Below are 16,384 nucleotides of genomic sequence, written 5' to 3'. Positions count from 1 at the left end.
TGGGGCTGTTTTTCTGCAAAGGGACCAGGATGACTGCTCTGTGTAAAGGAAAGAATGAATGGGGCCATGTATCAAGAGATTTTGGGTGAAAATCTCCTTCCATCAGCATGGGCATTGAAGATGAGACGTGGCTGGGTCTTTCAGCATGACAGTGATCCCAAACACACCGCCAGGGCAACAAAGGAGTGGCTTCGTAAGAAGCATTTCAAGGTCTTGGAGTGTCTCCAGATCTCAACCGCATAGAAAATCTGTGGAGGGAGTTGAAAGTCCGTGTTGCCCAATGACAGCCCCAAAACATCACTGCTCTAGAGGAGATCTGCATGAACTTTTGGTATTGACCAAATACTTATTTTCCACCATGATTTGCAAATAAATTCTTTAAAACATCAAACAATGTGATTTTCTGTTTTTTTTTTTCCCCCCCCACATTCTGTCTCTCATGGTTGAGGTTTACCCATGTTGACAATTACAGGCCTCTCTAATATTTTCAAGTGGGAGAACTTGCACAACTGGTGGTTGACTAAATATTTATTTGCCCCACTGTATACGTCGAGGAAGCCAGTCGTGTTACCAGTATGCAAGGTGTGGGAGGGCATTAGTCTTACCTAGGGGGGAAAAAAAAAAAAAAAAAAGCTACAATGCTCAAGTAGGTCGAAATCCAGCGTAGGGCTACTGCACCTTAAAACATGTTTAGTTTTCTCCTTGAGATAACTGTTGTTGTGATTTGGTCTAAACAAATAAAAGTTGATTTGATTTTATTTGACTTAGAACACATCCATAACTGAACAGTACGGCCATGCAGGTGACACTGTTTTTTTGTTGTTGCAGGTAACCTATTGTAGTTCCTTGGTTTTATTATTAATATTATTATTATTAGGGCCCAAGCAGGCCCTATTGTTCTGCAAAGGATTATTATTTTTTTTTTTTCCATGGCAAATGAAAATGGCCCACTTAACATGCTTGAGCTCACCAAAATTTGCACAAAGATGCGGCTTTGCGAAAATGTTGATAATTTGGCAACGTTGTAAAAATATGTCACAAAATGGCTCAGTGGCGCCCCCTGGAATTTAAAAAAAAAAAAAAAAAAAAAAAAAAAAAAAAAAAAAAAGGCCTCTCCATTTAGGTTTTTTCAACAAGAAATTTGGGGAGATGATACCTTCTGCAAAAATGCTTCAAAAAGTCTCTTGCACCTATATTCCAAACCCAACAGGAAATCGGGTATTTTGCATTGAATGTTGAAAAACATGCCATTTTTGTCGAAAACCAGCGTGAACGTTTGAGACCATTGCACCAAGGCAGTTAGTTGGATCCTCCTCGAAATTGGTGAGACTCTTCATGAGACATATGAGATGTTAAGTTATCAAAATGGTGAGTTTTCATTCACGGGCCTGACCCGGGCGGGTTACCAAAGTCGGGCGTTATTTGGGGATTAGGGTTAGGGCTTTCTTGTGTACAGTCTTCAGAAGAGGCTTCCTCCTGGGGTGACAGCCATGCACACCAATTTGATGCAGAGTGCGGCGTATGGTCTGAGCACTAACAGGCGGACCCCCCACCTCTTCAATCTCTGCAGCAATGCTGACAGCACTCCTGTAACGAGTCACATGACATTTTCGAGGGAAAATGACAAGCAATACTTAATTTGGAAATTTAGGGATGGACTTACTTTCTAAGGGGTGTACTCACTTTTGTTGCCAGGGGTTTAGATATTAATGGCTATATTTTGAGTTATTTTGAGGGGGAAAAAAATGAACACTATTATATAAGCTGCACACAGACTACTTCTCATTGTGTCAAATCATTTTGTCAGTGTTGTCCCATGAAAAGATATACTTAAATATCTGCAGAAATGCGAGGGGTGTACTCACTTTTGTGATACACTGTATTAAATGCACATAAAGTACACACACACACACATATATATACAGTGCCTTGCAAAAGTATTCGGCCCCCTTGAATCTTGCAACCTTTCGCCACATTTCAGACTTCAAACATAAAGATATGAAATTTAATTTTTTTGTCAAGAATCAACAACAAGTGGGACACAATCGTGAAGTGGAACAACATTTATTGGATAATTGAAACTTTTTTAACAAATAAAAAACTGAAAAGTGGGGCGTGCAATATTATTCGGCCCCTTTACTATCAGTGCAGCAAACTCACTCCAGAAGTTCAGTGAGGATCTCTGAATGATCCAATGTTGTCCTAAATGACGATTGATGATAAATAGAATCCACTATGTGTGCAATCAAGTCTCCGTATAAATGCACCTGCTCTGTGATAGTCTCAGGGTTCTGTTTAAAGTGCAGAGAGCATTATGAAAACCAAGGAACACACCAGGCAGGTCCGAGATACTGTTGTGGACAAGTTTAAAGCCGGATTTGGATACAAAAAGATTTCCCAAGCTTTAAACATCTCAAGGAGCACTGTGCAAGCCATCATATTGAAATGGAAGGAGCATCAGACCACTGCAAATCTACCAAGACCCGGCCGTCCTTCCAAAATTTCTTCTCAAACAAGGAGAAAATTGATCAGAGATGCAGCCAAGAGGCCCATGATCACTCTGGATGAACTGCAGAGATCTACAGCTGAGGTAGGAGAGTCTGTCCATAGGACAACAATCAGTCATACACTGCACAAATCAGGCCTTTATGGAAGAGTGGCAAGAAGAAAGCCATTTCTCAAAGATATCCATAAAAAGTCTCATTTAAAGTTTGCCACAGCCACCTGGGAGACACACCAAACATGTGGAAGAAGGTGCTCTGGTCAGATGAAACCAAAATTGAACTTTTTGGCCACAATGCAAAACGATATGTTTGGCGTAAAAGCAACACAGCTCATCACCCTGAACACACCCTCCCCACTGTCAAACATGGTGGTGAAAGCATCATGGTTTGGGCCTGCTTTTCTTCAGCAGGGACAGGGAAGATGGTTAAAATTGACGGGAAGATGGATGCAGCCGAATACAGGAACATTCTGGAAGAAAACCTGTTGGTATCTGCACACGACCTGAGACTGGGACGGAGATTCATCTTCCAACAGGACAATGATCCAAAACATAAAGCCAAATCTACAATGGAATGGTTAAAAAATAAACGTATCCAGGTGTTAGAATGGCCAAGTCAAAGTCCAGACCTGAATCCAATGGAGAATCTGTGGAAAGAGCTGAAGACTGCTGTTCACAAACACTCTTCATCCAACCTCACTGAGCTCGAGCTGTTTTGCAAGGAAGAGTGGGCAAGAATGTCAGTCTCTCGATGTGCAAAACTGATAGAAACATACCCCAAGCAACTTGCAGCTGTAATTGGAGCAAAAGGTGGCACTACAAAGTATTAACGCAAGGGGGCCGAATAATATTGCACGTCCCACTTTTCAGTTTTTTATTTGTTAAAAAAGTTTAAATTATCCAATAAATTTTGTTCCACTTCACGATTGTGTCCCACTTGTTGTTGATTCTTGACAAAAAATTACAATTTTATATCTTTATGTTTGAAGCCTGAAATGTGTCGAAAGGTTGCAAGGTTCAAGGGGGCCGAATACTTTTGCAAGGCACTGTATATATATACACACATAAACTGTGTAGTCCAAAAAAATACAGTAATCAACCATGTATTTGATCACAGATTAATTGTCAATCCCCACATTTTACTCATCACAACTGCACAGCCAAACACAAACACAATCATTAAAGGTGTCACGTCAGATACGCCCGCCACGTAAATGTAAAATTCACACTCTAAACGACATGTCAAATACCAAGGCAGCTGTGTAGAATTCTCAAGTTAGCATTAGCATTCTGAAGGCAGAAATATTGCACGCCTCATTGCGCGCTGCGACACACACGGCTATTGAGTCGAATCGCGCAATCACGGGCTGTCACAACCTGAAAAAAGCTCATCCGTAAAAGCGTTGTGTTAACACACCGGCTAAACAAGCGGGTTCGAGTGCTCCTCTTGAATTTGCACATGCTAGATGCGTTTATTTAGACTTGACAACAGGCGTGTCTTATCGTATGGGTACCTCCAAGGGAGATAGACGTCCAATCCATTTGAACATTTGAGTGAAGTATCTTTTTTTTTTAAGAGTCATGTTCATTCTCTCCTCCCAGTCAAAATGGATTAGACGTCTAGCGCCGTCAATGGCAGTGAAACATAAATAATCATGAGGTTCGCCCGACGTTTAGACTTTGTTATAAAATCAACAATATAGCGATGAAATTTGAGTCAAAGGAGTGAAAAGTAATTACAGTAGATATTGTGATTTACATTCCACTAATTATTTTCTACTCGCTACGTTACATAAAAGTGGTGATTTAACTCCAGTCATATCTTTGTTGTGTTTGTTAAAACTAGGGCCGTCACGATGAATCAATGAATTGATAACTAATTATTTATCAAACTAATCGGCAGCTACAGTATTTTGATAGTCATTTAATCGTTTAGAGACATTGTTGACCTAAAAATAAACGGAACACTTTTTAATAACCCTGTTAATAGTAAATATTTTTTTCACTTAACTATAAAAAATGTACCGTATTGGCCCGAATATAAGATGGCCCAAATATAAGACGACCCCGTTTTTCAAGACTCGAGTTTGAAAAAACACTTTTTGAACACCAAATGAATTTTTATACAGAAAATAATTACAGTACATCTGAAACAAATGATTATAACAATATATTGGAAAGAAAAAGCATGTTATTTTGCCTCATTCAAATCTTAATATCTAAGCATTTAAATATGTAAACTAAAGCGCAATCACATTGGTAAATGAATGGCTTCTGGTTTTTGAAATGTAAATAAACCAATCTATTGTGATAAAACAAAAAAATTGCAATAACTGCATCAACCATCAAAGTGAGGTCTAACTGTAACTGTAGTTTTGAAACAAATCTGAATAGGGAAAAACATTGCAATAAAATTATGCAAACTGGTTAAATTAAAAAGAGTAGCTGAGATCTGTCATGACAGAACATCGCTTCAATGATATCTGGCGCCATCTAGCGTCGTAAATGGGTATAATGTCTACATTATATACATTATATATATATATACAACACCCCTCTTTTTCAGTGTTACTTCAATCCAAAAAACACCGTCTTATAATTATATTGGGATAAATTTGAAAACGCATTATGCTTACCTTGAATATCTGCTAATAAAACTGGCGTTCCCAACAGCATACACTCTCGCTCCCAACCGGAGTTCTCAACAGCACTCTCTCGCTCCGTTGCCATTGAGACTCATTTGCAGCGAGTGCATCACCATTTTTGCCCAACTTTTGTCTTATCAGGTATTTGCTGCACGCATTTTTCCCTGAAGCTCGTCTTGTGAACGACCGACAGCGCTGTCCTGCTCTTCACTTTTCAGATCTGGTTCAAATAGGAAGGGGAGAACCGACGACATGTTGGGAAAGCAACGAGTGACACGCTGGAATTTCGGCAACGGGCCCGGTGCGACTTAACAAGAATGGCGACCTATCATTTAAAATAATTTTACAAACTTTATTAGAACAAAAACATTAAGAGGGGTTTTAATATCAAGTTATTGTAACTCATACTAACATATATCTTTCAAGAATTACTTGTCTTAAAAATAGAGGATCCCTTTAAAAAAGGGGACCACCACCCCGATCTGCCATTCTAGAGGCACTGTCCCCGATGTCCACTTGATGTTGTAGAGGCGTGTCAGCCACGACAGCCCCAAAACATCCAGAGCCTTTAGGAACTCCGGGCATATCTCATCGACCCCTAGGGCCTTGACACCAAGGAGCTTTCCAACCACCTCAGTGATTTCAACCCCAGAGATGGTAGAGCCCACCTCGGAGTCCCTAGACTCTGCTTCCCCAGAGTAAGGCGTGTCGGTGGAATTGAGGAGGTCTTCAAAGTTTTCTCCCTAGGGACTCACGACGTCCCAAGTCAGGGTCAGCAGTACCCAATCTCCACTACACACAGTGTTAATGATGCACTGCTTTCCTCTCCTCAGACGAACCTGTGTCCTGTGCAGTAACACGCTGCCAACTCACAGGCTCCATGTTCATACTCGTCCTGTCTTACTTTTTGGAAAAAGCTAAACATGGCATGAAAGCCACCAAATTCTAAATAATAAGCCCTCAATGGCATTAAGAGGTTCCGCTCCATCGCCGACGTATTGCAGCCTTCTTATTGGACATCTTTATCAACCGGCGAGATAAGAGCCCATTTATTATTGCCCTAATGCTTTAATCCCCCGTCTAAGTCCGAGCGAATTCCTTTAAATCCCAACGGACGGGTGCCTGACATTCCGGTGACATCACCGAGCGAACGTTCTCGTTTTCCCGCTTCACACAGCGGTAAACATTTGAACCGAGGGGGAAAACGAGGACAGGCTATTTGCGGCCGGCGGAGGACCTGCTTCTTTTCAGGCGGAACCGACTCGTTCAAACATCTTGAGGGGGAAAATAAGAATGTGGCTGAGTGGGAGCGTCGGGACTTTCTAGGTCACGCAAAGTGAATCCCGGGGAGGCTTTTTACTTCCAGCAACACGATTTGCTTATCTGGAGTCGCCAAAGCCATAATCACATTGTCACTCTGCGCAGCTTCCGCTATTTATATAGTTTTTGCGTTATTATAAACAGCAAATTACCAGCAAAAGTAATCATCCGCCAGCGGCGTGGAGAATGTCACGCTATTAACCTTGCGGCCGTCCTTTTTTTGGGGTCTTTACATGTCGAACCTTAATATGGTTGCATATGGAATTACAAGGGGGGGCATGGTGGATTAGTGCTTTGACAGTTTTAAGAAAAATTTTAAAGGAGGAAATGGAAAACGAAGTGTGATGCTGTGTACTTTCCCCCATGATAATTATACTAGATAACTATAATGTAAAACGTTGATATTATCATGTAAAATCGTTATACATTAACTATCATGTAAAAATATGATAACTATCACGTTCATTTTGCTGACCCACCTCCCAAAAAAAAAAAACCCTTCCAGTGTCATGTTTTACATGATTGCATCGTGTACAAACATGAATTAACATGATATGATGTATCATGATATCAGGTATCATGTAAAAATGCAGTATTATCATGTATAAATGTGAATTGTAAAAACCTGATATTTATTATGTGAAAACATAATTTGATATAAACACTTAATCATTATCATGTGAAAACATGATAACTATCATGTAAATATTGCTGAAGCCCCCCCCAAAAAACCTTTAGGTATCATATGATAAATATCATGTAAAAATGCAATATTATCATAAATAAACATTAAATGTAACAACTGAAAACATGATTTCATGTAAAAACATGATTATCATCATGTAAGAACGTGATAACTATCACGTACATGATACTGTACATATTCCAGTATCATGTAAAAATGCAATTTTATCATGTGTTAATATGAAATGTAAAAACCTGATAATTATCATGTGAAAACATGATTTAATGTAAAAATCTGATTAACATGATGTAAAAACTTAATAACTTTCATGTGCATGTGGCTGACACCCCACACCCAAAAAAACCCCATTCCACTATAATGTAAAAATGCAATATTATCATGTATAAACATGAATTGTAAACACCTGATATTTATCATGTGAAAACATGATTTCATGTAAAAACTTGATCATCATGTAAAAACAGGACAACTATCACGTACATATTGCTGACACCCCCTTAAAAAAACCTTCCAGTATCATGTAAAAATACTAATTTTATCATGTATAAATGTGAAACGCTAAAACCACGTGAAAACATAATTTCATGTAAAAACTTGATTATCATCATGTGAAAACATTATAAGTATCACATACATCTTGCTGAACCCCGCCCCAAAAAAACTTCCAGTATTATGTAAAATTGCAATATTATCATGTACAAACGTGAAAAGCAAAACCTGATAAATTTCATGTGAAAAAGATGATTTCATGTAAAAACACTATTATCATCATGTAAAAACATGATAACTATTATGTACATATTGCTGAAACCCCCTAACAAAACCTCCCAGTATAATGTAATAATGCAATTTTATCACATATATACGTGAAATTTAAAAACCTGATAATATCATGTGAAAACACGATTTCATGTAAAAACGTGATTACTATCACTTACATATTGCCGACACCCCCTAAAAAAACCTTCCAGTATCATGTAAAAATGCAATTTTATCATGTGTAAATATGAAATGTAAAAACCTGATAATTATCATGTGAAGACATGATTTCATGTAAAAACTTGATTAACATCATGTAAAAATATAATAACTATCACGTGCATGTGGCTGACACCCCACTCCCTAAAAAAACATTCCACTATCATATAAAAATGCAATATTATCATTTATAAACATGAATTGTAAAAACCTGATATTTATCATGTGAAAACATGATTTCATGTGAAAACATGATTTCATGTAAAAACGTGATTATCATCATGTTAAAAAAGGACAACTATCACGTACATATTGCTGACACCCCCTTTAAAAAGAAACCTTCCAGTATCATGTAAAAATGCTAATTTTATCATGTGTAAATTTGAAATGTAAAAACATGTTAATTATCACGTGAAAACAATTTCAGGTAAAAACTTGATTATCATCATGTAAAAACATGATAAGTATCACATACATCTTGTTGAACCCCGCCCCAAAAAACTTCCAGTATGTAAAATTGCAATATTATCATGTATAAATGTGAAAAGCAAAACCTGATAAATTTCATGTGAAAAAAATGATTTCACGTAAAAACACTATTATTGTCATGTAAAAACGTGATAACTATTATGTACATATTGCTGACACCCCCTAACAAAACCTTCCAGTATAATGTAAAAATGCAATTTTATCATGTATAAACGTGAAATTTAAAAACCTGATAATATCATCTGAAAACACGATTTCATGTAAAAACGTGATTAATCATCATGTAAAAATGTGATTACTATCATTTACGTATTGCTGACACCCCCTCAAAAACAGTATCATCAAAAAAACAGTATCAATGTTTTTACATGACTGTATCATGTTAAACATGATATATATAATATGAAAATTATCATATATAAACATGAAATGTAAAAACCTGATAACTATCATATGAAAACACGATTTCATGTAAAAACATGATTATTATCATGCAAAAACGTGAATAACATGTACAAACCTTCCAGTATCATGTGAAAAATATGATTTTTCAAAATGCAATATTATCATGAATACGTGTAAAATGTAAAAACCTGATACTTTTCATGTGAAAACATGATCATGTAAAAACGTGATTATCATCATGTCAAAACGTGCTAAGTATCACGTAAATATTGCTCACACCCTCTCAAAAACCCTTCCAGTATCGTGTTCTTACATGGCTGCGTGATACATATCATGTACGAACGTGAAATGTAATAACCTCATAACTATCATGTGAAAACATGATATGTAGAAATTTGAATATCATCTTGTAAAAACGTGATATCATGTACATATTGCTGACACCCCTAAAACACCTTCCAGTATAAATACAGCAGTTTATTTTAAAGAGGGGTGCAAGAGCGAAACTGCTTTTTCAGTCTTGTCTGTGTTTTCCGCCATATGTATAATAATTTAGAATAGATTAATATATCCCTATGATTTCCTTCTTATTGTCAGGGAACGTGCGGGCAGGGGGTGTGGACCCAATTGCAGGGAAACAAAAAGCAGCAAGGCAGGTGACTGTGAACTCAAAACACGTTTTAATAACAACTAACCAAAAGCACAAAGTACAACCAAAAGGGCTGGGGATCAAAAAGGCAATGTTCAAACCAAAACTTACTTAAACGGAGGGACTGGTACACGAGGGCTTGGACAGGACTTGGAAGTGACATTGACACAGACAATGATGCAACAAGGAGTGAAAAGAAACTGGCATACCTGTTAAGTTTCCCGATTTGGTCGGGAGACTCCCGATTTTGACCCCAATGCTCACGCCTCACGATTAGAAAGCCAAATCTCCCGATTTTCCAAAAATGTCAATTTTTTTTTTTTTTTTTACGTTTTTGTTTGTCACCGTTTTGTAACGATACCATTCGGCCCGATTCGGAAAGTGACCAACAACGAATATCCTGGCCGTCTCCGACTTCCCTGCCCTCCCTCCCCTTCAGAGCTGGAAAAGCCCAACCAAACATCTGACAGGGAGGGAAGAGGCGAAGCACCACCGACTTCCCAAGATGCTGGCACTAATAAACCGGCTTTTAGACTGGTTCAAGTCTTTATTTTGGAAGGAAGAGATGGAGCTGACCCTGGGCGGCCTCCAGTATTCGGGAAAAACGACGTTCGTCAACGTAATTGCCGTAAGTCTTACCTGCCAGCGATAGCTAACTAGCCTAATGCTAATAGCATTAGAGCTAATGATGGGAGAACGATGACGAGGAAGAAGTCGCTGCTTTACTCTGTGTTTTCGTGGATCAAACATCATGGAATATTAAACCACTGCGGTCCTACCCCCACAATATATGAATTTAAGTGAGAAAGCGTATCGTTACTTACTTGAAGTTTAATCATTTAGGCTACGTTCATACTACAGGTCTTAATGCATGAATCCGATTTTTTTGTCATATCCGTTTTTTTGGCGTGCCCGTTCAGACTGCCTTTATCCATTGAGACCGTTCAAGTATTACGCATGCGCACTAATTCGCAGTCCGACACCCGCTAAGCAAGAAAGAAGACCCGCATGCGCAGAACCATCAAAACAAATGACAGACGTCATCCGTCTTTCCAGGGATATCATATTTTGCTTTTCAAAAGGTGGACACAAATAACAGATATAAATAATCCCCGTTTAGGCAAATATTCAAAGTTTATATGGATCGATAGCATGCACGCACTGTCCGTGCACGTCACACACACATACGGGCAGTTTGTCCCGACTCTCGGCCGTGGAGGCAATGTTGAAATATTGCTCACTTGGAACAGAGAGAAAACTGAGCATTCTCAGGCTTATCCTCAACCCATTTTTATTTTTTATGACTGTTGTCAAGCTCAGCTCTTCCTCAAAAGCCGTGTTCACTGCAAGCTAGGCGCTAATAACGCACAGGTGCATCGCTACGGTAACGACTCTCTCGCTATTTGATGACGTAATTGCTGCATTAAATCCGATTTGCGGGACTGGACAGTACAGACCGCCGCGACAGTCTGGAAAAATGTGGCCCAGATCGGATTTAGACCACATACGAAAGTGACCCAGATCGGATTTGAAATGGTCCCGTTCTATGCGACTTGTCACGTTCAGACCGTCAAGTTTATGCCTCACTCGAGTCGGAAAAATACGGAAAAATCGGATTCGTGCATTAAGACCTGTAGTATGAACGTAGCCTTAGATTCGCTATTATGCTAAAGCTAAAGTGTATACTATACACTTTATTACATTATATCATTATTACTGTGCTGAAACAAAAAATATAAAGTTTGAATTCTAGGTTACAATTCAATTAAAAAACTGCCATGACAAAGATACTTTTAAAAACAAATATGATTCATTTTCTAAATGATGTAATTAATGTTTTTAATCTTGCTGATTTAGTCTGACGAAACCCTAATTGGAGTGATGGTTGATGAGATGAAGAGGCTGCTGAGGAAGCTGATGTCCAAATTTGTGCAAATGGATGTGATCAGGAAAGCTGAGGATATCCTAGATGTTGATTACAGGAACAAGGAGAACTGGCATGACACAGGCAACATAGCAGTATCACATGATGCCAGACAATACATGGAGCAAGTTGAAGACTATCTCTGATGCCACCAAAAAGAGGTTCTTTGACAGTGTAGTTAATTTTTATACAAGTGTTGTGACCAAAATGAACTTGAAAAAAAAAAGGTTGCATTTTGTCTTAGCGATTGTCGCGCGCGCGCGCGTGTCATCGGAGTTGGCAAACAGAAATCTCCCTATTTGCAATTTCTACAACTTAACAGGTATGAACTGGGAGCTTATATACACACACACACAGACAAGGGGTAACGACAACGAGGAACAGGTGAGCACAGGAGGATGCAGTGTTGGAGGATACACTAGGAGGCACAACAGGTAAAATCAATGGGCAATCACAGGGACAAGTCACACTAGGAGAAAACCAACACAAAACCTAACACTTATAGCATCCCTACCAACATTGAGACCAAACCTACGCCCTTGCTAAATGCCCTAAAAGGAAAATGAAGTGACCGAAAATAAACAGGAAATGACATGAAACGCCCCAAAATGAACTCGCTGCCTGGCGTTGGTTGCCACTGAAGGCCATAGATGTCCAATCGGTTTGAAGTGGACGAATACCTCCCACTTCAAATAGCTTGTTTTTCTGTTATCGATAATTGTTGTATCGCCATACTGTGATATTATCGTTATGGTGAGCTTTGAATCGCAAATCGTGAGCTACCAGCGGTTCCCACCCGTAATCCTGATAGTTCTACTTTCTATAAGACTAAGCAATTTATGCGCAACTCCAACTGTATGATTAAGTTGTCATCAATGACATTCAAACATGAACATTCACTGCACGGAATGTGCTTTGTGATTGACTGACAAGCAGCGGGTTAACCCCGCCTTTTTCTCGATAACAATGTGGTATAATATATGGAGTCATTCACAATGTATTTGCAAAACAAGGTATAATTCTGACAGAAAAACTAATCACCACCCAATAATTTTTCTATTTTCACTGGTGGATTTACATGTCACATTGTATTGTTCTGAAATGTGGCGTTTGAAATGTCTGAAAAGGTCATGTGACTTATGAAGATTTAAGTGCATGTGGGTGAGAGGTGGGAGAAAAAAAAGGAATAATTTACAGCAAATCAGCATAATATAATTCTTTATTTTCAGTGTCGGATTCATTTGTCACATAGCGTTGTTACCAAATGTTGGCGGGATTTTATTATTTTTTTGCATGCATTTATTCACGCGCTCCCGCAGACATCAAATTCCGACGGATCCCAGAGTGCCTCCTACACACTTTCATTAGACTGAGTGCACATGTTCCATTTCAGCGAGGGTTTGTTTTGCCAGCAGACAATTTGTGGTCAAGTTGGAGTTGGCAAACAGTCAAATTGCATGCAACCTAGCGCTTACCTTAGAATTGAGGCATTGGGGGAGTTCAAATGTTTTTAGAATGGCTTCAATTGTGAATTTGTACGCTCCAAAGATGTAATCAACGCTTTCTTCTGTATAGACTTTTAAGCAGAGTTGCCAGATATTATCGGGTAACCTATAATATCTGCCGATAAAAGCATTTTAAAATGATATTGGATAGGGTTGTTCCGATCATGTTTTTTTTGCTCCCGATCGTTTTAGTTTGAGTATCTGCCGATCCCGATATCTCCCGATCCGATTGCTTTTTTTTGCTCCCGATTCAATTCCAATCATTCCCGATAATTTTTTCCGATCATATACATTTTGGCAATGCATTAAGAAAAAAATGAATAAAACTCGGACGAATATATACGTTCAACACTGTATTTGTTTATTATGACAATAAATCCTCAAGATGGCATTTACATTATTAACATTCTTTCTGTGAGAGGGATCCACGGATAGAAAGACTTGTAATTCTTAAAGGACAAATGTGACTTTGTATATTGTGACTAAATATTGCCATCTAGTGTATTTGTTGAGCTTTCAGTAAATGATACTGTAGCCATGCCCAAATGCATGATGGGAAGTGGAACCATGACTGTGCGTAGTGCTACCAATTGATATATCTTCTCTGCGTTGGGAAATAACATAGGGTGCTAAGAAAAAGATCAATTGCTACCTTGCTTCCCACGATAGCTCTAATCGTAGGGAGAGGGATTGTAAGGCTTTAGCCAATTAAAAAAAGGCTCCAAAGGCTTCCAAAATTCGATAGAAGGACTCGGTGTAACAATCCCCAGGACTATGCATGGCAGGGGTGTCCTCCTCCCTGAGCCAAGCTTGCACCTGACCGCATACCTGGATGGACTAGGAGCTGCTGCTTTAAGGCTCTGCTCAGCCACTGAGACACATCATCAGTACCGCAGCTTTTTGCGTTCATACACTTCTCCGACAGCATCCTCCCAAGGAACTGTTAGCTCAATGATGGAGGCGAGCTTGGATGTATTGGACCATAGGACGAGGTCTGGACGTAGGGTGGTCGTTGCGATCTCCGGGGGGAAGATGAGCCTCTGATCTAGGTCGACCTGCATCTACCAGTCCCTGGCTGCCTTCAGGGGGCCCAGGTCAGGGTGTGCGGGCCTTGACCTCTGCTTTTCCCCCTCCCGAATAAACGATGGTGGGTGTTGGTAAGCGTGCTGGTTCATAGGTTGGGCATTGATGGAAACCCTCTTGCGCTCAAGTTTATAAGCTAGACATCTGAGGACCTGGTTGTGTCTCCATGTACAGTGCCTTGCAAAAGTATTCGGCCCCCTTGAATCTTGCAACCTTTCGCCACATTTCAGGCTTCAAACATAAAGATATGAAATTTAATTTTTTTGTCAAGAATCAACAACAAGTGGGACACAATCGTGAAGTGGAACAACATTTATTGGATCATTTAAACTTTTTTAACAAATAAAAAACTGAAAAGTGGGGCGTGCAATGTTATTCGGCCCCTTTACTTTCAGTGCAGCAAACTCACTCCAGAAGTTCAGTGAGGATCTCTGAATGATCCAAAGTTGTCCTAAATGACCGATGATGATAAATAGAATCCACCTGTGTGTAATCAAGTTTCCGTATAAATGAACCTGCTCTGTGATAGTCTCAGGGTTCTGTTTAAAGTGCAGAGAGCATTATGAAAACCAAGGAACACACCAGGCAGGTCCGAGATACTGTTGTGGAGAAGTTTAAAGCCGGATTTGGATACAAAAAGATTTCCCAAGCTTTAAACATCTCAAGGAGCACTGTGCAAGCCATCATATTGAAATGGAAGGAGAATCAGACCACTGCAAATCTACCAAGACCCGGCCGTCCTTCCAAACTTTCTTCTCAAATAAGGAGAAAACTGATCAGAGATGCAGCCAAGAGGCCCATGATCACTCTGGATGAACTGCAGAGATCTACAGCTGAGGTGGGAGAGTCTGTCTATAGGACAACAATCAGTCGTACACTGCACAAATCTGGCCTTTATGGAAGAGTGGCAAGAAGAAAGCCATTTCTCAAAGATATCCATAAAAAGTCTTGTTTAAAGTTTGCCACAAGCCACCTGGGAGACACACCAAACATGTGGAAGAAGGTGCTATGGTCAGATGAAACCAAAATTGAACTTTTTGGCCACAATGCAAAACGATATGTTTGGCGTAAAAGCAACACAGCTCATCACCCTGAACACACCATCCCCACTGTCAAACATGGTGGTGGCAGCATCATGGTTTGGGCCTGCTTTTCTTCAGCAGGGACAGGGAAGATGGTTAAAATTGACGGGAAGATGGATGCAGCCAAATACAGGAACATTCTGGAAGAAAACCTGTTGGTATCTGCACAAGACCTGAGACTGGGACGGAGATTTATCTTCCAACAGGAAAATGATCCAAAACATAAAGCCAAATCTACAATGAAATGGTTCAAAAATAAACATATCCAGGTGTTAGAATGGCCAAGTCAAAGTCCGGACTTGAATCCAATCGAGAATCTGTGGAAAGAGCTGAAGAGTGCTGTTCACAAACACTCTCCATCCAACCTCACTGAGCTGGAGCTGTTTTGCAAGGAAGAATGGGCAAGAATGTCAGTCTCTCGATGTGCAAAACTGATAGAAACATACCCCAAGCGACTTGCAGCTGTAATTGGAGCAAAAGGTGGCGCTACAAAGTATTAACGCAAGGGGGCCGAATAATATTGCACGCCCCACTTTTCAGTTTTTTATTTGTTAAAAAAGTTTAAATAATCCAATAAATTTTGTTCCACTTCACCATTGTGTCCCACTTGTTGTTGATTCTTGACAAAAAATTAAAATTTTATATCTTTATGTTTGAAGCCTGAAATGTGGCGAAAGGTTGCAAGGTTCAAGGGGGCCGAATACTTTTGCAAGGCACTGTATATCTGCCTTGAGTGAGGCTAGTTTTGCAGCCCACCATGATGTGCTTGAGTGTTGCTGGGGTCGCACACAGGGGGCATGCTGGGTCTTTTCCAAACCAGTGCTGTAGGTTTACGGGAGATGGCAGCACATCATATGTATGTCATATGTTACGCAGGATTGGAGATCCTGGAAGTAGCTCTTGACCAGATCCGTGATGTGGGTTGGTACGCCAAAGTAATTGAAGGCCGTCTACAAGATCTGATATGAGGGACTGACCCAAAGGCGTTGGTGAGGTCTGGAAAAACCACATGTAGATCTCTCCGTTCCTTTTTTGCAGATTGTATCTGGTGCCAGATCATATTCGCGTGCTCCAGATATCCTGAGAAACCCTTGA

At 39.6% G+C, this 16,384-nt stretch overlaps 1 protein-coding gene across 1 annotated transcript; it reads left to right on the top strand.

The window, feature by feature from the left end:
* Positions 1-9,936: 9,936 nt before the first annotated feature.
* Positions 9,937-11,775, top strand: LOC130913847 (ADP-ribosylation factor-like protein 8). The gene is made up of 2 exons (XM_057832746.1): positions 9,937-10,323; positions 11,553-11,775. The coding sequence occupies exons 1-2, from the start codon at positions 10,201-10,203 to the stop codon at positions 11,763-11,765; spliced, it is 336 nt and encodes a 111-aa protein (XP_057688729.1). The 5' UTR covers positions 9,937-10,200; the 3' UTR covers positions 11,766-11,775.
* Positions 11,776-16,384: the final 4,609 nt, after the last annotated feature.

The sequence above is a fragment of the Corythoichthys intestinalis genome, chromosome 3 (assembly GCF_030265065.1).
Source record: "Corythoichthys intestinalis isolate RoL2023-P3 chromosome 3, ASM3026506v1, whole genome shotgun sequence".
In the NCBI taxonomy this organism is placed as follows: Eukaryota; Metazoa; Chordata; class Actinopteri; order Syngnathiformes; family Syngnathidae; genus Corythoichthys; species Corythoichthys intestinalis.
The sequence above is the reverse complement of the archived record's forward strand: the minus strand, read 5'-3'. Positions and strand labels throughout refer to the sequence as shown.